Source organism: Sarcophilus harrisii, chromosome 5 (genome assembly GCF_902635505.1).
Source record: "Sarcophilus harrisii chromosome 5, mSarHar1.11, whole genome shotgun sequence".
Taxonomy (NCBI): domain Eukaryota; kingdom Metazoa; phylum Chordata; class Mammalia; order Dasyuromorphia; family Dasyuridae; genus Sarcophilus; species Sarcophilus harrisii.
Genome location: NC_045430.1, coordinates 98951667 through 98976585, shown reverse-complemented (window position 1 = coordinate 98976585; position 24919 = coordinate 98951667). Strand labels below are relative to the sequence as shown.

General features: G+C 35.0%; 1 protein-coding gene across 3 annotated transcripts in view; it reads left to right on the top strand.

The window, feature by feature from the left end:
• The window catches only part of DENND5B (DENN domain containing 5B), a 217500-nt gene that overhangs the window by 109249 nt on the left and 83332 nt on the right, over positions 1–24919 (top strand). For all 3 annotated transcript variants that reach the window (XM_031938131.1, XM_031938133.1, XM_031938132.1), the window contains 3 exons: positions 1496–2026; positions 6708–6939; positions 17853–17994. In XM_031938131.1, coding sequence (XP_031793991.1) covers positions 1496–2026; positions 6708–6939; positions 17853–17994 — 905 coding nt within the window. The remainder of the gene's footprint in view (positions 1–1495; positions 2027–6707; positions 6940–17852; positions 17995–24919) is intronic.

Genomic DNA, 24919 nt, shown 5'->3' with positions numbered 1-24919 from the left:
AATTATTAATTGCAAAATGAAAGTTTGTTGTTGGATAAAAATCAGTTTGCTAAGAGACTTATTTCTATAGTGGCAGAGTCCTATTGGGAAATCGAGTTTTGGCACTGAGACTGTAATGTCAAAAGAAACTGAGCAAGACAGAGATTAGAGACCAATTCAATAATTTATTAAATGGAGAGAAATACTGGGACCAATGGATCCCAGGGCTAGAAGAGACTATCATCTCAAAGAGTCTAGTATGGGGACAGCAAGCCTTTTATGGAATTACAAGAACATTGACATAATGCAGAGACCTAGGTGGGGATAGCCTTGTAGATGCAGGTTACTGATATTCTAATGACATTAAGGAATGTCTATAACACCTTTATCTCAACCATTAAGAGGAGAGGGTCATAACCTTAAGGCAGAATAGGAAATAGGACAAATGGAGGAACTGGTCCACCCCATTAAAAGCGACCTTTGGCATTACAAGACAATGCTTAGCGGACAGGGTCCTAGCAAATTGCTTGGGCCATCTGCAAGGAGCTTAGCTGAGGGAAGCAGCCTGAGTTGATCAGACCAGGATTTCTCAATTGAAGGATGGGCCCTGTCTCTAGATTCCTTGGAGTTTAGGAAATCCTGATCTCTTAGATCAGAAAAGGGGACACAATCAGACTGATAATATTAAAGGGAACACAGCTTCAGAGTGATAATCTTAAAGGGAACAATAGCTTCAGTAAAGGGAACAGTTTCCTTCCTGCTTCATCATGAGCAGAACCAAGAGATCATTGTACATGGCAACAAGATTATACAATGATCAGTTCTGATGAACGTGACTCACTGCAACAATGAGATGATTCAGAGAAGTTCCAGTGATCTTGTGATGAAGAGGAGCCATCTCCACTCAGAGAGAGGACTGTAGGAACTGAGTGTGGATCACAACATAGTATTTTCACTCTTTTTGTTGTTGTTGCTTGCTTGCTTTCTCATTTTTCCTGTTTGATTTGATTTTTTTCTTGTGAAGTAAGATAATTGTATAAATATATATGCATATATTGGATTTAACATATTTCTACATGTTTAACATTAATTGGACTATTTGCCATCTTGCAAAGGGGATGGGAAAAGGGGGGAGAATTGGAACACAAAGTTTTGCCCAAGAGTTAATGTTGAAAAATTATTCATGCATATGTTTAGAAAATAAAAAGCTTTTAAAAAAAAACATTATTCTGATAAGAGGTTGGTAGAATTCACCAGTGTATCCAAAGGGTATATAACCATAAAAATGGTTAAGAATCATTGATTTAGTGCTAGAATTATACAAATGGCATATAGAAAAGGCAATAGAGACTCAGGACACTGACATCTGGAGTGTTGAAATGAAAGACATGGGGTTTTTCCTTTTGTTTCATGTTATTATTAGATAAGACTTGATCACATAATCTTTCACAGTTTTCACAGTTCTTACATTTAAAAAGAAGTGAATTTTGATGTTGACATTTTTTTCCCCTTTTAGGCAAACTTGTGCTTTGTGGACATTGATAATCACTTTATTGAGCTTCCAGAAGAATTTCCACAGTTCCCAAATAAACTAGATTTTATCCAGGAAATCTCTGAAGTTCTCCTTCAGTTTGGAATTCCTCCTGAGAGTAGCCTACACTGCAATGAGAGCAACATTAAATTTAAGAATATGGTTCTGAAGGACCTGGTCAGTGATAAAAAGAATGGAAATGTCTCTACAAATACAATCCATATGTATGAATTACTGAAAGGCAATGAAACTATAGCCCGTCTTCAAGCTCTAACCAAGAGGACAGGTGTAACTGTAGAAAAAGTGGCCCTTTCTGCCTCTCTGGCTGAAAAGAACTTAAAACTACAATGTGAAGAAGAAGAAATGAGAGACTATAAACTCAATGTACAGCTTCGGGAAGTCTTTGCCAATCGCTTCACACAGATGTTTGCTGATTACGAGGCTTTTGTGATTCAGACGGCACAGGACATGGAATCATGGCTGACCAATAGGGAGCAGATGCAGAACTTTGACAAAGTAAAAATATTAGCCTTTTAATGTTGTCCTCAAGAGATGAAATTAATAGCTTAGTATAGGGGGAGGGAATCAGACTTTTCTCTTGCCCTGTCCATTTAGAAAATTCATTTGAATATAGACTCTAGATTGCAGTATCGATACAATGTAGAATTTTTTCAAGAAATAAAATTGATTGTCCTTTTAGACGATTAAGAGTTGCTTGTGTAGGCCATCCCCACCTTTCCAACTGGTCATATTCCACAATTTTCAAGTCTGCTGAATATAGTTTATTTTCCTGTAGGTCCTCAAACCAAACCATGAAAGCCTGCCTATTCAACCCCATAATGTGTGTATAGTTGATGAATATCATACTACTATACTACCTAATCACCATATCTAACAGTATTTCTATACAAAAAAATGCAGTCAGAGATTCAGTTTAGGATGACACAAGTAGATCCTGCTGTATGGCAGTATTAATAGTTTCCATGGACACTGAGACAAGACAGTTTAATCAGGGAATGTGTTAAATGTATAGGTCAATGATGATAATTCTACAGTATGAAAATAGGAATGAAGTACTTAGATAGCCAAAGCCTTTCCTATCTTTTATTTCTTAGAGAAAAAAATAAGATATAAGTATCTTATTGACTCAAAAATGTAAAAAAAAAAACCAAACAAACAAACAAAAAACCACAGTAAAGTTATCTTAGTACTCACAGAAGCTCAGGGAAGATATAATAGGCTGATTAATATGTAATAAACAATATTTATTTACTAACTGATGAAAGGAGATGGTACTATGGTCACTGCCAGAGATTAATGCTTGAACCAAAATAGTATTTTTCTTCACCACTGAACTAGCCCAGTATAAAGGTAAACAGTAGGAAACAACATAATGTTTGAAGTATAGGTGAGTTGCCATCAAAAATAGTAGCATCAGGAAAGTCAATCGGGAGAATCAATATGGTTGCCAAATTTTTACCTAGTAGCTATAGCTATATATATATATATGTATGTATATTATATATATATATATATATATATAATATACAAGTATTAGAATTGCATTTGTAAAAATTTTACTTTTTTACTTTTGAATTTAACATATTTTCCTCCAAGAACAATTCTGTGCATTGTAAATTCTGAATTTTTCTTAATTGTGTGACTTTTCTATCATCTGTACTTACTGTGAGAGTTAAATTTTCTTAAATGAACTCTTGTTTTTTTTCCAGTTTGATAGTAAAGAAAGTTTCTCTTTGTGAGAAATGAGTGGAACATTCAGCTAATATGTTTCTAATGATAATTTATATAAAGAAAGATGATAGAAAAACTAAGTTGATTTGTTTATTAGGCTCCTACTGTATGCCAGGCACTGTGCATTAACTGTTTCTCTCCATTAAAGAGTAATTGAAGACCTTTGGATAGGGTACCCAACCAACTTGCTGTTTCACTTTCTAATATATAACAGTCACTTTCATTAACTGTTGATTAAGAAGTTATTATTGGTTGCCAGATTTCACCTGTCCATAAATCCCAGAAAAAGTTGCCAACTTCAGAATTTCTTAATCTTGTATTTTTATCATTGAACTTAATTATTTTGAGGCATCTTGTCAATTCTATAAAAAGAGTTAGGTAATGCAGTGAATAGAGCATTGGGCCTGAAGTCAGGAAGACCTGAGTTCTAATATGGCCCAGTTTCCTTATCTGTAAAAGAATGATAATAATAGCACCTACCTCACATTATTATAAGGACCAAATTAGATAATGTAAGTCCATTAACCCAATCACAAGTGAGATAAAATTTATGAAGTGTTTAGCACAGAGCCTGGTACATAGTAGACTCTTAATATTTATTTCCTTTATTCTGATAAAAAGAAGAGAGAAAGAATTTATATGACCTTAGAGATTTATCCCTAGGAAAAATTTACAAATTCCTATCAAATTGAGTGTTGATTCTTTTTAATCTTTATAAAATCTTAAGCTGAAAATTCTTTTTGCTGGAATTCTTTTTGTATAATCTCTGTAGATACAAATATTTAATATTATCTATCAGTCATTAAACACTTAGGATTTATTCTGTACCAGACACTTTCCAAGTTCTGGAAATACAATCAATCAATCAATAGAAACAATCCTTACTTTCAAGGAAGTTACAGGATGCATAATAATAATAAAAATAGCTAACATTTTTGTAGCACTTTTAGGTTTGAATTTTACATATTACATTATCTTATTAGAATAGATACTTGCCTTATTCAAGGTAATCTCAAAGGGAGAAGCCCCTGCAGAAGATGGCATTTCAGCTGACTCTTTAAGGAAGGCAGGAATTCTAACAGACTAGAAATATAGAGGGAGAGCTTTCCAGGAATGGAGATAGATAGCCAGTGCAAAGATAGGTAGAGAGATGATGAAGAGTCTTTTGTGCCAAACAGCAAGTACTCTGGTATGATTACACTCCAGATGCATCAATGGGAGTAATGTGTAAAATGATAAAGAAATAAGAAGAGGATAGATGTTAAAGAGTTTTATAAGTTAAAAGAATTTATATTTGATCTTAAAAATATACAGGAGCCATTGGAGTTTATTGAGTAGAGGATAAAACAATCAAATCTGAATTTTATGAAATTTTCTTTGGGAGTGTGGGAGATTGATTAGAGTGTGTAGAACGACATTTGAGGCAGAGAGACCAAACCAAAGGCTATTGTTGTTGTATTAGTCTAATCAAGAAGCAATGATGACCGAAACTAAGGTAGCAGCCATGTGAATGGAGAAAAGGTGATGCATGTGAGAAATGTTAGGAAGGTGGAAACAAGATTTAGTATTTGATTGAATTCAGTTAAGAGTAGAGAGTCAAAAATGATTGAAGTAGTAACGATAACTGAGAGGATGGTGATGTTCTCAATCAGAAATTAAGTAGCCTGAAAAGGATATTTCAAAATGCCTTACTCCCAGGAAGGGGTAGCATATAAGACATATGGCAGAAAAAAATTTGTAGGTTTCTGATAATTTAGAAAAATGACAGTTGATAAACACTTTGTGATAGTAGCTAATGAAATCAAAGAGACAAAGAATATTGGATAGAGAAGGCCCTAATATGGATAAAAAAAGAACAGTAACAAAAGGCAGGATAAAAACTAAAAGAGAAGGATCATAGAAACCCAGAGAAAAGTATCCAGGAAGAGATGGTATGGTAGTCATTAGTTTCAAATGTTACAGAAGAAGGTTGAAGACTTAGAAAAAGATTTTAATGGCAATTGTATTGCCAGTAGCATAAATAGAGCAGATTGAGATGAATTATGAAGTCAGAAGCTCGATTGTAGAGTGAAGAAGAGAAAAATTGTAGCTACCAAATATATGACTTTTTCAAGGAATTTAACCAAAAAAGGGAAGAAAACTATAGGACTATAATAACTAGTGTGGATGGTAGTTAAAAAAAAGTTTTAGGGGAAGCTAGGTGGCGCAGTAGATAGAACACCAGCTCTGAAGTCAGGAAGACTTGAGTTCAAATGTGATCTCAAAATACTTAACACTTCCTAGCTGTGTGACCCTGGGCGAGTCACTTAACCCCAACTGCCTCAGCAAAAAAATAATAATAATAATCCTAGGAAGAATTTGGAGTGTTTGTATAAATTTTAGGGAAAGAATTAATAATTAGAGGTCAGAGATTAGAGAAGGAATGATAGTAGGGACTGGAAAACAAAAATCTGTAGGAATGAGAAGGCTCAAGGATACATTTAAAATACTTGTTCTTGGCAAGAATAAGGGCCACTTCATCAAAACTGGAGTGATGGAGGAAAAGTGGGGGATGGTGTCAGATGAATGTGAGATGAGAAGAGGAAACTGTTGAAAAATATTTTAAAATTTTTTTTCAGTGATATGTGAGTAAGATCCTCAGCTGGGAGAATAGAGAGAGGTATGCTATGAGAGGCTTATGAGGAGAAAAGATTTCAAATATCTAAGAGTGAGATAGAGAATCAATTCAAGAACAATTAGAATTGACTTGTTAACCACTTGAGATTTAATAACATAAATTTATAGTGAGCCCGTTTGACTTGATCAAACTTTTCAGCAGACATAAGTGAAAACAAAGAGATGATGGGAATAGTTGAGTTGTAGTTTAGCCAGGTATGACTGGCTTTAGGGAAAAGGAACAAGGAATTTGAGTGAAGATAGTTGGGAATTGAATTGGTTCAATAAGCAAGGGGGGATGCTCTGGGAAAATACTGAGATAAAGAAAGTAGACATAGAGAAACTGAAGAAGAGGTTTAGTAGTACTAGGCAGAAAGAAAAGATGAAGATTATGGCCATATAAAGGAATTTTTGAGTTGCTGAAATGGAAGTGAAATATTTATGGGTGATGACAAAATCAGTGCTTGACCATCCCTGTCATACCTTAGATGGGATGGAAGCCAAGTATGGTAACTGAATTGATGGAACACCTGAGAATTTAGTTTTTGAAGTTCCTCCCATGAGATGAGGTATTGAAATGTGGTATTAGTGGACAAAGTTGTAAATGATTATAAATTGAAAACAAAGGATAGAAAGATATGCTGAGAGTGCTTTTGAAATTTCAGAGGGAATTTTTGTGTTAAGAGATTAGAAGGTGTAATTGAAAAAGGACCTCAATAATAGGGGTATTTTTAGGATGCAAAAGATAATAAATGCCATTTTCACTGATTGCCTAATTATCTCATTACAGGCTTCTTTTCTGTCTGATCAGCCTGAGCCTTATCTGCCATTTCTTTCACACTTCATTGAAACACAGATGTTTGCCACCTTTGTTGATAATAAAATTATGTCCCAGTGGGAAGAAAAAGATCCTCTACTTCGGGTCTTTGACTCAAGGATTGAGAAGATAAGACTATATAATGTAAGAGCACCTGTTTTGCGGACCTCTATATATCAGAAATGCAACACCTTAAAAGAAGCAGGTATATACAGTTTGTAATTTAAAATAAAATTGTTCTTTCCCCTTTTTATATGGTATTCCCATTGTGTTTTGCGGACCCCTATGTATCAGAAATACATCACTTTAAAAAAAGCAAGTACATCTAGTTTGTAAGTTAAAATAAAATTGCTTATTCATTCTCCTTTTTACATGTTATTCCCACTGTGTGTAATTTTTTTCTTCTATTACTATATACCAGTTTTCTTCTAGTGGCCTATGTTTAATGAAATTTGGGGGAGTAAGGGAGGAGGAGATGAAAGAAATTATGCCTACCTTTCATTCTTACTTTCTTTTGTATTTTCCAGGGAAAGGTTTTATGCCTCCTTTTGCTTTTTTAGTTTCTCAGTTTCTGGAAGAAAAACAATAAGTATAATGAAGCAATGTTAGAATGAATTAAATGCTTAAGTCACATGATTGATATATGATCATTGTTATCCACTTTTGTATATTAATAGCAAAAATGTTGCCTTCTAGCCTTTTATGCCACACAAGAAAGTATTTCTCAACCAGTTTTCCCTGTCTCATTCAGAAAAATCTTAATTTTTAAATAATAAATCTGAAATGTCTTCTGATTATGTAACTACAAAAGGATTTGATTAAAATAAATATTATTTGTTTATTGTGGTACACATAAATAATAAATTTATAACATTTTCATTAATAAGAGATACATTTAAGTTATTGAAATGAATATTTTTTGCAATCAATAAATGCATAAAAATTTTTAGTATTAATTTTTCTTTTTGAGTATGATACAACCCTTTAGATAATTTTAAATGGATATGTAGAATCTTGGATATTTTATTCATTAATGAGATATTTTATGTTGGCAAATGACTTGAATTTAAATTCTTGGCCATGAGAAGGAACAAAAAGTATACCTAGCTCCTCCTAATCCTTAGTCAATTGTGAAATGAATTGTTCTATAGAAAAGAATAAATGAAAAAGCATTTTTAATAGTGATTTATTTTTCTAGATACATGTAAAGATAGTTTTCAACATTCATTTTTTTAAATCTTTATGTTTCAAATTTTTCTCCTCCTCCCTTACTGCCCACCTTCCCAAGAAAGCAAGCAGTCTGATATAGTTTAAATGATCTGCCATTCTTTTAAACATATGAAAAAGGATTTTTAAGCTTTTGTACTTTCCTAAGTGCTAAGATTATAAATAGGAAACCAAGACAGTCTATATTTAAAGTTTTGGGAGCTAATCAGATGAAAAGGCTTCATGGTACTTAAAATGCAGCAAAATAATTTACTTGATAATTTACTTGTTTTCTTTAATTTTTTTTCTTAATTCTATTGATAAAACCATATCCATTTCTGCTATGCAATCAATTTGTAGGACCTTGGTGGTTAAAAACAAAACAAAGCAAAAAAAAAAAAACAAAAACCTTTTCCAAATTTTCACTAGCTATGTGGTCCCAGGAAGATGGCTTTCAGGTCTGGACTGGAAACAGAGCTAATATTCTTGAGTGTGGGCAGAGATGTAGGGGGTCCAGGTAGTAAAGGAGCTCTTTGGCTCAGTGTCTTGAGCATTGTAGTCTAAGGAGTGATAGTGGCAGTTGTTTGTTTCACCAAGTGGAAGCTGGCCCCTGTCTCTCAGATTGCCTTTGTGATCCAGCTAGACTGGCTAGCTTGCCTGCCTTCACAGCTCATAGAAGTTGCTGTTCTGGATGGTGGCTGTGGGAGTTGGACTGAAAGCAAGGTGAGTGATTTGAGAGGCATTGCTTTTTTGAGGTTCTTAACTGGTGGTCTGTGGCAGTTTGGCCAGAGCTTGGTGGTGGTAAGATGGCAGATCCTTTCTCCTCTCAATTGTTATTGGAGAATATGGGATGCTGGGCTAGGAGGATACAGATATTCCCAGAGATTTGGAGCTTAAGGTCCTGGACTAATACCGTTTTGGTCTGAAAGGAGGTGGTGGCCAAGGTAATAATGGTCTGACTTGCCCAAAACATGCCACCTCTTGTCTCAGATTTAGGGTACTGTGCTGCTTCACTTCAGTTCCATCCAGTGCCTTGTGGGTAGTTCTTTCTTTTGGAGTTATTTATCCTCACAGTCTGTTTTCTCACCTGTAAAAAAGGGATTAATAAGATTTAAAATAATTGTGTCACAGCAGTCAGGGCCTCAGCTGGCAGTTCTTTGTACCAGTCAAATTATATGTCTAGTCCCACCTAATCCCTCTCCTTATCTGTAATAATTATACGGGCAGAGACAACTTGAATAAATTGATTCTTTTTTTTTTTTTTTTTTTTTTTACTTTTTTTTATTATAATTTTTTATTTCCAAGACATATGCATGGGTAACCCTTCAGCACCAACCTCCTGCAAACCCCCTGTTGCAACTTTTCCCCTCCTTCCTCCCAAAGCAGACCAATAAATGTTAAATATGCCAAAGTATATGTTAAATACAATAAATGTATACATATGCATACAGTTATTTTGCTGCACAAGAAAAATCAGACTTAGAAATAAGGTAAAAATAACCTGAGAGGGAAATCAAAAATGCAAGCAGACAAAAATGGAGGGATTGGGAATGCTATGTAATAGTTCATACGCATTTCCCATAGTTCTTTAGCTGGGTATAGCTGGTTCTATTCATTGAACAAATGGCACTGATTTGGTTCATCTCCATCAGAATTGGTCATCATATAATATTGTTGTTGAAATATATAATGATCTCCTGGTCCTGCTCATTTCACTCAGCATCAGTTCATATAAGTCTCTCCAGGCCTTTCTGAAATCATCCTGTTGGTCATTTCTTACAGAACAGTAATATTCCATAACATTCATATACCACAACTTATTCAGCCATTCTCCAATTGATGGGCATCTACTCAGTTTCCAGTTTCTGGCCATTACAAAGAGGGCTGGCACAAACATTCTTGCACATACAGGTCCCTTTCCCTTCTTCAAGATCTCTTTGGGATATAAGCCCAGTAGTAACACTGCTGGATCAAAGGGTATGCACAGTTTGATAACTTTTTGAGTTAGTTCCAAATTGCTCTCCAGAATGGTTGGATGCATTCACAATTCCACCAATAATGCATCAGTGTCCCAGTTTTCCCACATCCTCTCGAACATTCAGCATTATCTTTTCCTGTCATCCTAGTCAATCTGACAGGTGTGTTAGTAGTATCTCACAGTTGTCTTAATTTGCATTTGTCTGATTAATAATGATTTGGAACATCTTTGCATGTGGCTAGAAATAGTTTCTATTTGTTCATCCAAAAATTGTCTATTCATGCCCTTTGACCATTTATCAATTGGAGAATGGCTTGATTTCTTATAAATTAGAATCAATTCCCTATATATTTTGTAAATGAGGCCTTTATCAGAACCTTTGACTGTAAAAATATTTTCCCAGTTTATTGCTTCCCTTCTAGTCTTGTCTGCATTAGTTTTGTGTGTACATAAGCTTTTTAATTTGAAATAATCAACATTTTCTATTTTGTGATCAATAATGATCTCTAGTTCTTCTTTGGTCACAAATTCCTTCCTTCTCCACAGGTCTGAGAGGTAAACTATCCTATATTCTTCTAATTTATTTATGATCTCATTCTTTATGCCTAGATCATGAACCCATTTTGACCTTAATCTTGGTGTACGGTGTTAAGTGTGGGTCCATGCCTAGTTTCTGCCATCCTAATTTCCAATTTCCCCAGCAGTTTTTGTCAAACAGTGAATTCTTATTCCCAAAGCTGGAGTCTTTGGGTTTGTCAAACATTAGATTATTAAAGTTATTGACTATTTTTTCCTGTGAACCTAACCTATTCCACTGATCGACTAGTCTGTTTCTTAGCTAATATCAAATGGTTTTGATAACTGCTGCTTTATAATATAGTTTTAGATCTGGTACAACTAGGCCACCTTCATTTGATTTTTTTTTTTTCATCAGTTGTCTTGAAAGTCTTGACTTTTTGTTCTTCCAGGTGAATTTAGTTGTTATTTTTTTCCAAGTCATTAAAATATTTTGGGGGGAGTCTGATTGGTATGGCACTAAATAAATAGATTAGTTTAGGTAGTATTGTCATCTTTATTATATTCCCTCGACCTATCCAAGAGCACTTAATATTTTTCAAATTGATTAGATCTGAATATTTGTGTGGAAAGTGCTTTGTAGTTTTGCTCATATAGTTCCTGACTTTCCCTTGGCAGATAGATTCCCAAATATTTTATACTGTCAGCAGTTACTTTAAATAGAATTTCTCTTTGTATCTCTGTTGGATTTTGTTAGTGATATATAAGAATGCTGATGATTTATGTGGGTTTATTTTGAATCCTGTAACTTTGCTAAAATTGTAGATTATTTCTAATAGCTTTTTAGTAGAATCTCTTTTTAGTAGAATTTTCTAAGTATACTATCATAGCATCTGCAAAAAGTGATAATTTGGTTTCCTCATTACCTGTTCTAATTCCTTTCATCTCTTTCTCAACTCTTGTTGCCGAAACTAGCATTTCTAATACAATATTAAATAATAATGGTGATAGTGGGAAACCTTGTTTCACTCCTGATCTTATTGGGAATGGTTCCAGTTTTATTGCCATTACATAGGATGCTTACTGATGATTTCAGATAGATGATACTGACTATTTTAAGGAAAAGTCCATTTATTCCTATACTTTCAAGTGTTTTTAATAAGAATGGATGTTGGATTTTATCAGATGCTTTTTCTGCATCTATTGAGATGATCTTATGATTTTTGTTAATTTGGTTATTGATATAGTCAATTGTGCTAATAGTTTTCCTAATATTGAATCAGCCCTGCATTCCTGGTATAAATCCTACTTGGTTGTGGTGTATTATCCTGGGATGATTTTTTGTAATCTCTTTGCTAATATTTTATTTGAGATTTTTGCATCAATATTCATTAGGAAGATTGGTCTATAATTTTCTTTCTCTGTTTTCAACCTACCTGGTTTAGATACCAATACAATGTCTGTGTCATAAAAGGAATTTGGTTGGACTCCTTTATTCCCTATTTTTTCAAATAGTTTACATAACATTGGAGTTAATTGTTCTTTAAATGTTTGGTAGACTCCACATATAAATCCATCTGGTCCTGGGGATTTTTTCTTAGGGGGTTGATTAATAGCTTGTTCTATTTCTTTTTCTGAAATGAGACTATTTGAGTAATTTTCTCCTCTGTTAATCTGGGCAGCCTGTGTTTTTGAAGGTTGTCATCCATTTCACTTAGGTTATTAAATTCATTGGCATAAAGTTGGCCAAAGTAACTCCTAATTATTGCTCTAATTTCCTCTTCATTGGTGGAAAGTTCTCCCTTTTCATTTTTAAGACTAACAATTTGATTTTCCTCTTTCCTTTTTCTAATAAAATTTACCAAAGGTTTATATATTTTGTTGGTTTTTTCATAAAACCAACTCTTAGTTTTATTTATTAATTCGATAGTTTTTTTTAACTTTCAATTTTATTAATTTCTCCTTTTAATTTTAGAATTTCAAGTTTAATATTTGATTGGGGAGGGGTTAATTTGCTCTTTTTCTAGCTTTTTAAGTTGCAAGCCCAATTATTGATCTTCTCTTTCCCTATTTTATTCGAGTAAGCCTCTAGAAATATAAAATTTCCCCTTATTACTGTTTTGGCTGTATCCCACAAATTTTGGTATGTTGTCTCATTGTTGTCATTCTCTTGGGGAAATTATTAATTGTGTCTATGATTTCCTCTTTCATTCTTTCACCCTTTTCATTCTTTAGGATGAGATTATTTAGTTTCCAATTACTGTTTGGTCTATTTATCCCTAGCTTTTTGTTGAATGTAGTTTTTATTGAATTGTGATCTGAAAAGAGTACATTTACTATTTCTGCCATTCTGCATTTAATTTTGAGGTTTTTATGTACTAATATATGGTCAATTTTTATATAGGTTCCATGAATTGCTGAGAATAAAGTATACTCCTTTCTGTCTCCAGTTTTCTCCAAAGATCTATCATACCTAACGTTTCTGATATTCTATTTACCTCTTTAACTTCTTTTTTTATTTGTTTTATGGTTTGATTTATCTAATTCTGAGAGTGCAAGGTTGAGATCTCCCACTATTATAGTTTTGCTGTCTATTTCTTCTTGCAACTCTCTTAACTTCTCCTTTAGGAATTTAGATGCTATACCACTTGGTGCATATATGTTTATTATTGATATTGCTTCATTGTCTATGCTACCCTTTAGCAAGATATAGTTTCCTTCCTTATCTCTTTTAATTAGATCAATTTTTGTTTTTACTTGATCTGAGATCAGGATAGCTACCCTTGCTTTTTTACTTCACCTGAAGCATAATAGATTCTGCTCCAGCCTTATACCTTTACTCTGTTTGTATCACCCTGCTTTAAATGTGTTTCCTGCAGACAACATATTGTGGGATTCTGGCTTTTGATCCAGTCTGCTATCTGCCTCCACTTTATGGGAGAGTTCATCCCATTCACATTTACTGTTAAAACTACTAATTCTGTATTTCCTGCCATCTTATTTTCCCCAGATTATACTTTTCTTTTCCTTTCCTCCCTTAGAATCAGAATTTCTATTTGTTCATCCAAAAATTGTCTATTCATGTCCTTTGACCATTTATCAATTGGAGTATTAAACTTGTGGGTACCACTTATGGGTGATCTCACGCCATTCTCCCTCTTTAGAATCCTTCCCACTCCCATTGAGTCCCTCCCCCTTTCTTATACCTTTCCCTTATTTTTTCTGTATTCTTTTCTATTTAGACTACTCTTTTCCTTTTCCTTTTTCCTCTTCCACTTTTTAATGAGGTGAGAAAGGTTTCTCTGGAAACCAAATATGTCTATTATTTTCTCTTTGAGACAAATCTGATGAGAGTAAGATTTGCACAATGTTCCTCCCCCTCCCTTAATTCCCTCAGATATGATAGGTTTCCTTTGCCTCTTTGTAGGATGTAATTTCCCTCTTTTTATCTCCTCTTTTCCCTTTTTCTGATGCAATCCCCTTACCACTTTTACTTCCCTTTTTTTTTATGTTATAACAGTAAAATCAAATTATACATGCGCTCTTTATATATGCCCATAACATAAATATAGTTCTCAAGAGTTCTTTTTATCTTTTATGCTTCTCTTGAGTCCTGTATTTGGAGGTCAAATTTTTTGCTCAGTTGTTTTTTTATTAGGAATAAATGGAATTTGTAATGGGCTTAGGTTTGAGTTGATGCACTGAGGTCCCAAGTACATGAGGCTAAATAGTAATTGGGCTATACTCTATTAAAATACATGATTGGATAAAGAAAGGTCCCTGCCCACTCTCTGTGCAAGTCCTGATGTGTTGTATAGGAAATGACGATTTTGGTGGGTGGAGACAGGGAGACAGGAAGAGAAGCTGAGAGAGATTGACCTTGGTTCCATACTCCCAGCTGCTGGTCATGTGGCTTCTGGTCTAACTAGCTTCTTGACTCAGCTACACACATTGCTATTGCCCATTCTCTTCCACCTCCAATCTTTCTTCACTGAGAATAAAGGCTGACGATTTTCCCCTAACCTGAATTCCTGACTCCGACTGATTTTAAAATACGTGGTCTTCACAGAATTCACCTGTTTCATTGAATGTCTATTTTCTTCCCTGGAAGAAAATGCTCAGCTTAGCTGGATAGTTTATTCTTGGCTGTATTCCAAGTTCTTTTGCCTTATGGAATATCATATCCCAGGCCCTTCTATCCTTTAATGTGGAAGCTGCTAGATTCTGAGTGATCCTTATTGTGACTCCTCAGTATTTGAAAGTTTGTTTTCTGGCTATTTGTAATATTTTTTCCTTAGTCTGATAGTTATGAAATTTAGCCAAAATATTCCTTGGAGTTTTTATTTTGGCGTCTCTTTCAGAAGGTGTTTGATGAATTCTTTCAATGCCTATTTTACCTTCTGATTGATTCTATTACATTTGGGCAATTCTCTTTGATGATTTCCTATATAATTCTCAGATTATCTCTCCTAGATCTATTTTCCAGGTTTGTTGTTTTTACAAGTAGATATTTAACTTTTTTTTCTATTTTTTCACTTTTTTGGTTTTGCTTGACTGATTCTTGATGTCTTAACGAATCATTCATTTCTCTTTGTTCAGTTCTGATTCTTAATGAGTTATTTTCTTCATTAACTTTTTTTTTTACTTCTTTTTGTATATGTCCAATTAAATTTTTAAATGGGGTGTTTTGGTCTATGGAATTTTTTTCCATTTCACTAATTTTTTTTTAATTATTTTTTTTTTCCCAATTCACAAATCCTACTTTCCTGGGAGTTCTTTATCTTTTCCAGTTCACAAATTCTGTTTCCCTGGAAGTTCTTTACCTTTTCCATTTCACCTTTCACGATATTGTTTTCTTTGTCCACTTTATCAAATATTTCTTTTAATGAGTTATATGCCTTTTATATATGTCTCTTGCAGAGCTTCTCTTTCCTTTCCCCATTTTTCTTCTAGCTCTCTTTTAATATCTTTTCTAATTTCTTCTAGGAGAGCCTTGTGTGATGAGGTTTTCTCTGGAGATTGTCTGCTATTAGTCTTCACAGAGTTAGGCCACTTTCCTTTGCATTTTTTTTTTTTTTTCATTTATTCCCTTGGTATTGACTTTTTGTTTTTCCAAATAAATTTTGTTATTATTTTTTCTAACTCCATAAAATAACTTTTTGGTACTTTTGTATAGACCGAATAAGTAAATTAATTTAGGTAGAATTCTTATTGTTATTTTTCTTTTATTAAATCATTGTACCCATGAGCAATTGATATTTTTTGAATTGTTTAGATCTGTCTTTATTCATGTGAAAAGTGTTTGGTAATTGTGTTCTTATTCTTTCTGCGTTTGTTTTGGCAGGTAGACTCCTAAATATTTTATTTTGTCTATAATTATTTTAAATGGAATTTCTTTTCATATCTCACTGATGGAGTTTATTTTGTATACTGCAATTTTGCTGAAGTTGTTGTTTCAAATAATTTTTTGGCTGATTCTAAAAGTATGCCATCATATTATCTTCAAAGAGTGATAATTTTGTTTCTTTATGATATATTCTAATAGTTTCTTTTTTTTCTTACGTGAAGAATAAAGCTACCTTTTCTAGTATAATATTAAATAATAGTGGTTACATTGACTATGCTTATTTCACCCCTGATCTAATTGGGAAAGTTTCTATCTTATCCCCATTGTATGTAATGGTTGCTGGTGGTTTTAGATAGATACTGCTTATTATTAGAAAAAAAAAGTCCGTTTATTCCTACTCTCTGTAGTATTTTTAATTAAGAATAGGTACTGTATAAGACTTTTTCTGTATCTATTGAGATAATTGTATGGTTTTTATTGGTTTTGTTATTGATACGGTTCACTATACTGGTAGTTCTCCTAATATTGAACCAACCCCTCTGCATTACTGGCATAAATCCTACCTTGTCATAGTATTTTATTTTTATGATAAAATTGTTGTAATCTTTTTGCTAATAATATTTTATTCAAAAGTTGTACATTAATGTTCATTAGGGAAATTGTTCTGTAATTTTCTTTCTCTGTTTTGGCTCTTGCTCATTTAGGTATCAGCAACATATTTGTCATAAAAAGAATTTACTAGAACTGCTTTTTCACCTATTCAAATAATTTGTATGGTACTGTAATTAATTGTTCCTTAAATGTTTGGTACAGTTCACTTGTAGATAAATCCATCTGGTCCTAGATTTTTTTTTTTTAGGGAATTCGGGAATTCAATTTCTTTTTCTAAAATAGGATTAAGTTTTTTATTTCTTCTCTGTTAATATGGGCAATTTATATTTTTGTCAATATTCATCCATTTCACTTAGACTGTCAGATTTATTGGCATATGTAGTTTTATATATATATATATATATATATATATATATATATATCCTTTTTGTTGCTTGAGCTTTATCTTCATTTGATGGTGAATTTACCCTTTTCATAATAGTAATTTGATAGTAGTAGGTTTTCTTTTTTTTAAAACCAAATTAACTAAAGGCTTATCTCTTTTATTGTTTTTTTAATATAAAAACTGGTCTTAATTTTATTTATTAGTTTTCTTACTTTTAATTTTATTAATTTCTCCTTAGATTTTCAGAGCTTCTAATTTGGTATTTAATTGAGTTTCTAAAAATTTGTTCTTTTTCTAACTTTTTTAGTTGCATGTCCAGTTCATTGATTTCTTCTTTCGTTGCTTTATTTATGTAAGCATTTAGATATAAAATTTCTCCTAAGTACTGCTTTGGCCATAATTAGATGTATTTTTGCTTTTCCTTTGTCTGAGATAGGATTGTTACCTCTGCTTTTTTTTTTTTTTTTTTTTTTTTTTTTTTAACTTCTATTGAAGCATAATATATTCTGCTCCAGCCTTTACTTTGGTACAATCCTTTTTTTTTTTTGCTTCTAAATTTTTTTATATCATCACTTCAAAGCTATCTCATCCCACATCCACTGTCTACATATCTCCTCCCCTCCCCCTACTCCGCTTCTAACTTCCCCAATAAATATATAGTTCTTTAGACTTATAAATATCATTTTCCTCTTTAGGGATATAACAGTTTAATCTTATGGAATAACATGATTTTTCTTTTCTGTTTACCTTTTTATGCAGCTTGTATTTGTATTTATCTTGTGCAGCTTGTATTTATATTTGTCTTGTGCTTGAAGATCAAATTTTCTACTTAGCTCCAGTCTTTTCATCAGGAAAGTTTTAAAGTACCTTATTTCACTTAGTGTCCATCTTTTCCACCTGAAAGATTATACTCAGTTTTGCTGGTAGTTGATTCTTGATTGTAATTCAAGCTCTTTTGCCTTCCAAAATATCTTTGAATCCAAACAGAGGATTTTATATCTGATCTTGAGTGGTATGTGACTTGATTGGACCTGCAATAGTGCAATAAAAATAGCTTACATATTTCATTTGCAGCCCAATCCATTGAGCAGCGACTAATGAAGATAGATCATTCTGCCATCCACCCCCATTTACTCGACATGAAGATTGGGCAAGGCAAATATGAACAAGGGTTCTTTCCAAAATTGCAAGCTGATGTCCTGACAACCAACAATAAGTAAGTACTTACTGGACTGAAAAGTTGCATTAAGTAATAAGTGAAGAGTTTGAGGCTATGAATTTCAGGCAAGGCACTTAACCTATGTTGGTTACACCTGTGAAAGTGATATCTTTTTACATTATCTTTTACATTAAGATAATATAAAATTAGGTTAATAATTTTAAGATTATTAAATATTTTAATTTAAGACATTAAATTAAATCTTTATCTTTTACATTAAATGTAAATTTGGAAGATAATTATTGGATTTAATCTGTGCATCACTTCATTTCTTTTTCTGTTGTAGAAAAAAAATCATCATTACAATGTTCCTCTTCTTAAAAATTACATTATTGGGGCAGCTAGATGGCTCAGTGCCAGCCTTGAAGTCAGGAGGACCTGAGTTCAAATCTCAGTCTCAAAATACTCAAGATAATTCAAGTCTCAGATACTTAATACTTGTTAGCTGTGTGACCCTGGGCAATCACTTTATCCCAATTGCCTCAGCAGCAGCAACAGCAACAACAAAAATTTACATTATTTGGAATAATGGTCATTCATTGCTTTGATTGACTGTTAAGTATTGCTTTTTAGTTAAATACATCAGTAAATTTATCAGTTTACAGAATCAAAGATAGAATATGATAAAGGAACTCTTGAAGCATCCTTATTTTTTATGATAAGATGATAACATTCAGACAAACATAGAAGTGGTTAGAATTCAAGGATATTGTCTTTTCATATATAGATTTGTTTGTTTTTTAGATAACTACAAATGTGTGAACGATTGGTGTTTTTAATAAGCTGGTTACCATGAAAAAACCAAAGGACACTATTAGTCCCAAAAAGGACATTTTCAGAGTGTGGTAAACCGAATGTACAGAGTGTGGTGGACTGAGAGTCAAGAATAACTGAGTTGTATTTTTGCTCCACTAGTAATTTATGCAAGTCAGTGTCACCTCCATGACCTGATTCCCCCATCTGCACAATAATTTAGCATTTTATTAAAACTAAGTTAAGTGACTTAAGACAGACATGAGTGAGATTCATGAGAGAACTTAGACCTGTTCTCTGACTGAGAGGCTGTTGTATTGTCTGACCTCTCTTCTCTTCTCTTTGCCTCCAATTTATCTCATTCCCAGTCCGCAATACCTGTAACAACAAAGGCTGCCTTGCAGCTCCTTCAGATGCTATGATCCACTGTTGGAATCCTTACAAACTGTTAAGTCATTAGAGTTGATAGAGACAGTAATTATCTAATTTAGCAGGGTTCAGTATGATTGATCTGATCCTACAAGGAGATGTTATGGGCCAGAACTTGAAATAAAGTACTTAAGTGGAACTGATAGAAACAGTGCTTGTGTTCACACCTTTAGAGAGCTCATATAAGCAAGAAGCTCTTAGGGCCAGAGAGCACTCTGGGAAGAAACCCATAATCCCATTCTCAGAGGAGTCAACCTTTGAGATAGCATAAAAACAGCTGAGCTCAGTCAGCAGAGTTCAGTTGAAAAGATTGAGAGGGGACCATAGGTCAGTTCAGCAGAAGCCCTCTCTCTGAGGTAAGACAGATTCATTCCAACTTTAACCTTGGTGCTGGCTGGAGACATTTGGAGTTGAGCTAGAGGAGTCAGATCCATTCCATTTTCCACCTTTGTGCTGGCTGGAGGCTGAAGAAAGCAGAGGCAGAAGCAAGGGACAATCTGCAAGAGCTCTTGGAACCAAGCAGAGAGATAGGCCTCTAAGCTAACCGGGCCCAAGGAAAGAGATAAGAAATAAACGTTTGAACTTTTATCAGCTGGCTGCATTTAGAGTGATTATTATTTTTAACTGAAACTAAGGCTGCCTCCAGAAAACCTCCCCAAGAAACCTGCCCCCAGAGAGAACCATTTTATTATATTAAAGAAGAAGAACACCACAATCCACAGCTGTGGAGGCTCTCAGAGAAATGACCTGTCCCTTAACATCTTACTTCTCACAATACTTAGGAAGAACACTAGTAGTTGAGGATATTGAGAAAGGCTTCATATAATGGGGTGGTATCTGAACTGCCCTTGAAAGAGGGGAGATTCTGTGAAGGGGAATTGAGAGGGAGTATATTCAAGGGTGGGGGACTGACCACCAACACAAAAAAAGATTGAATACCTTCTTGGTAATACAGTAGAGATCAAGGAGAGTATTGAGTAATGAGGCTGGAAATATACATTGGGCCCAGGTTGTGAGAAGAGTTTTAAAAGTTTGGAGAGAAGGAGTTCTGTGAAGATAGGACTTGGGGTTTTAGAGGGGTGCCTGGGGTTTAAAGTCTGTTTTCCTCCCTTCCTGCCCCAGTGACCCCATCTATTCATGGGCTCACACTGTAGGAGACTGGTTGCAGGTTCCCAGAAGTGGCTCAGGCTGCAGAGATCTCATCCTCCCTTTCCTTCCTTATTCCACAACTCCATAGTGGTATGTGGGATGGGATGGCTAGACCCCCTCACCCAAAATGACTACTCAGAGGTATCTTCAGATACACACAGGAACCATTTATTCAGTCCTTTCAAGATGTCCAAAAATACCAGCTGAGCAGCTTCTCAGCTCCAATCTTCCAGCATGATGTGTGCTCCCAAGCCAGAAATGGTGAATTGATTAAATCGTAGAAGACTTGTGTTCATTGGATGGACTGAAAAGGAAGTAACCATTGACCAGTGGTCAGAAATGCTGCCTACTTCCTGTGGGTCACATAATTTCCTGAAACTTAGGCCTAGGGTCTAATCCACTCCATCTCATAGGCTTCTTGAGAAATCTTTACTTGGTCCCATTCAGTCCCTCCTCTTTATTTCATACTTTGAAGATTTCTCACACCAATGCTGATATTTTGCTTCCACTAGGACATCCTTGTTTTTTGGGCCTTCAGACTCTTCCCACTCTTCGGTATTAACTGTGACACATTCTCCTCCATTTAGAACCAACACCTGTTCATCAGTGGAAGCTTTCAGGAACCATTTTAGCTTAGAAATCATGAACTACTTTAGTGATTAAGTGCATTAGCAAGTGGATGATAGGATAATGTTGTTTAAAGCAATGAGCAGGAATCTGACGCTCCACTTCTACCACCTCCCACTATCTGTCTTGGAACAACCCTGTCATCACAGACCAATAGATTGGCATCTGTCATCCAGTTATCCACAGAACTATAACACTGTTGAGGCCTGATGGCTTCAGGGCCATTATCCCATCCTTCTACCTCAAGCAATACAGACCCAGATTTATTTGGGACAAAGTGACAAGAGAACTCATCTTCTAGAGTTGCTTCAGTCTGATAAGTGACATAGAGCTGGCCTTGCCTAGTGGGGTCCAGACTAAGGAGTAGAGACAAGTACTTTGTAGGTGGCAGTCAGCAGCATCTGGCAAGGAGATATCAGGTATCAGGATTTTAGGTTGACCAAGTAGTTAGAATTTCATGGCTCGGAGTCTGGAAGAAATAACTCTCACAAGTAGATTAAAAATGCAAGGACTAAATATGAGCAAAAGAAAAGGAATAAACAAAAGTGGAGTTAGTATGGAGGCTACTAGAGACAGTAACCAGGAACCCCATCCAAAGGAAGATCTGGGAGTGGGGGGTGGAGAAGATGAAACTATCATGAATTTCTCTCATTCAGACAACTTTTCCTAGAATAAATATCAAAGAGCATATTCCCCCAAATTCCTGCTTTTGTTTCCTCAAAGGAGATGGAGCAATGAATAGAACATTTGGACTTAAATGAGTATGATCTCCTTTAGCAAAAACTCTAATGCCTTTTCAGTTTACAAGGAAAGGCTTTTACCCAATTAGTACAGGTGTTAACAAAAACCAAAAGCAGTTTCAAGGCCCTACCAGAGAGTATATGTGTAAAATCCTCCAGATAGGCCTTTTTTAACGGTCCTTTCAGAATTTACTTGCCTGGGAGGTATGAAGGAATGCAGGAGTCAGGAGTTCGGGAATTAAAGATGCTGTGGTCAGGGGCAAATAGACAGCATGGGCAGCTGAATCTACAAGGCTGTTTTCCCTTGGCCTGAATTAAATCCCCTTTCCTTTACAAAACATAGCAGAAACCTCTCTAGGTCCACAGATAGCTTGCAGTAATTGTTTCCCTGCATACTTAATGGGGTTTTGTTGTCAAAAATCCCTTTTCTTTCCATATAGCCCCCATCAGCATGCAAAACATGAAAGGCATATTTAAAGTTAGTATAGATATTCACTCTCATTTCTTTCTCCAATTCTAAAGCTCTGATGAAGACAAAAATGCTTCGAACCTAGTGGGGAGTTAGAATTTCCAATGATTGTCCCGGGATGAGCTTAGGAGCTTCCTCAATTAGAAGGACTGTGGAAGCCATTGCTCGCCAAGTTTCTTTGAAAAGTAAGCAAGGAATCCAGGATCAAGGACCTGACCTCCCCTTTCATCCTCATACAGAGTAAAAAGCTTTAGGTAGGGCTAGGGTCGGGGAGAAGTCACTTTAGTTTTCAAGTCTTGCTGTGGCCTGATCAGGTAATGATAAGATTGCCTACTTCCTCTCCATAGTGAGCAAAAGGGAGATGGAGGTCTGGCCCAAATACTTAACAGACTGATAGCAAAGTGAGCCTTTTCCAGGGGTCCTCAAACTTTTTAAATAGGGGGCCAGTTCACTGTCCCTCAGACTATTGGGGAGCCAGACTATAGTAAAAACAAAAACTTTGTTTTGTGGGCCTTTAAATAAAGAAACTTCATAGCCCTGGGTGAGGGGGATAATCATCCTTAGTTGCTGCATCTGGCCCCGCCAGTTTGAGAGGACCCCTGCAGAGTTTAGACAAAGAAACTCTTGCCCAGGAAGCAAGAAAGTTAAGGGTTTTTATAGCAGTAGCCAGAGAAGCCTCCAGGGCTGGACTGCAGATTAAGATGTCATTTACATACTTGTATTGTGTCTCCTGTCTTCTACTGACCACTTACTCTGATTACAGAAATTTGCCATAAGAGGAAAAAGCAGGGACATGATTATAATAGCGTCAAAACTGATCCTTCAAAGGTCTCAGCCTGAGAGCACATCCATGACAGGATAAAGTATACTTAGTAGCTCTTTTGACAAACCCTCTGACAAGACACTTCATAGCCAGACTCAGTAATAATCAGGTGGGAAACAAAGAAACAGAACTGGGAAACTGAATCAGAAGGATCCCATCTTAAGCAAAGGCCAAGGATTTCCTCCCAGCTCTTGCCTAGATAAGACAATCACCTGTTAATAGCTCAGGAAAGTATCTCTCCGAGTAACTTATGACATGCCTCCCAAATGGTGGATTATTATTTAATGATCTATTTGACAATCATATCCAAATTCAAAACAATATTAGTTACAGTCCCAAGAGATTTCATCTCAGTAGCAAGTTTCACCAATCAGATGCTTCAGAAGGTCTACATAAAAATAATAAAAAATATCTTACAAACCAATTTTTTAAATGTGGCCAAAGTATTTATTTTTTATTATTATCATTATAGCTTTTTGTTTACAAGATATATGCACAGGTAATTTTTTAACATTGACAATTGCAAAACCTTTTGTTCCAATTTTTCCCCTCTTTCCTCCCACCCCTCCCCCAAATGACAGGTAGACCAATACATGTTAAATATGTTAAAGTATATATTAAATACAACATATGGGTACATATCCATACAGTTATTTTGCTGCACAAGAAGAAGCGGACTTTGAAGTAATGTACAATTAACCTTTGAAGGAAATCAATAAGGCAGGTGGACAAAAATAGAGGGATTGGGAATGCTAAGTAGTGGTTCACACTCATTTCCCAGAGTTCTTTTGCGGGGTATAGCTGGTTCTATTCATTATTGAACAAATGGAACTGATTGGTTCATCTCATTGTTGAAGAGAGCCGTGCCTATCAAAATTGATCATCATATAGTATTGTTCTTGAAATATATAATGATCTCCTGGTCCTGCTCATTTTACTCAGCATCTGTTCAAGTAAGTCTCTCCAGGTCTTTCTGTATTCATCCTGCTGGTCATTTCTTACAGAACAATCATATTCCATAACATTCATATATCACAATTTACCCAACCATTCTCCAGTTGATGGACATCCACTCAGTTTCCAGTTTCTGGCCACTACAAACAGGGCTGCCACAAACATTTCGGCACATACAGGTCCCTTTCCCTTCTTTAGTATCTCTTTGGGATATAAGCCCAGTAGAAACACTGCTGGGTCAAAGGATATGCACAGTTTGATGACTTTTGGGCATAATTCCAAATTGCTCTCCAGAATGGCTGGATATATTCACAATTCCACTCTTACAATTTACTTGCATAATCTATCAAATGTGCCTATAAGACAGTCAAAACTAGTGTAGGAATATAAGGGTAAAATTATTCTTGGGTACTTCAAGAAAGCTGTAGATCATATTTGTTTTCATATTCATGAACGAGATGAGGTGAGATCTCTCAAGACAGTTGTGAAAATCGAATAAGGCTTTACTTACTTCAGAGTTTGAGTAGGCCTGAAGGCCTGTGAACATTGACTCAAGGGGATACCTAAGTACTCTTCTTATTATACTCCCATGACATCATTTTCACCCTACTTCAATCAAATATGGGCAACTATGTACTTATTGGCCAAGTTCAATTTCTTGGCCCCCTCTTTTAGAACATAAGACCCTCAGCCAATGAGAATGATGGTCAGTGGTGGGAGGGGTGTTTAGGGACTATTTAAAGTGTAAAAACCTTTCCCAAAAGGTGCTTCCTCCCTTTGATTGCATGCTTGATGGGAAAGGACACCCGATTCTCCAAAGAACATACAATAAAGTTTTGCTTTGCTCCTTGAGATCTCTCCACCTTTTTATTAAATGGTGACCCCTCACTATTTTGAGCCACAAAGTTTTGGGGGCAAGTCCGGATCATTTGACTTGGTGAGTAGGCCAACTCTTAGGTGCTAGTGGGATGGGGCCCT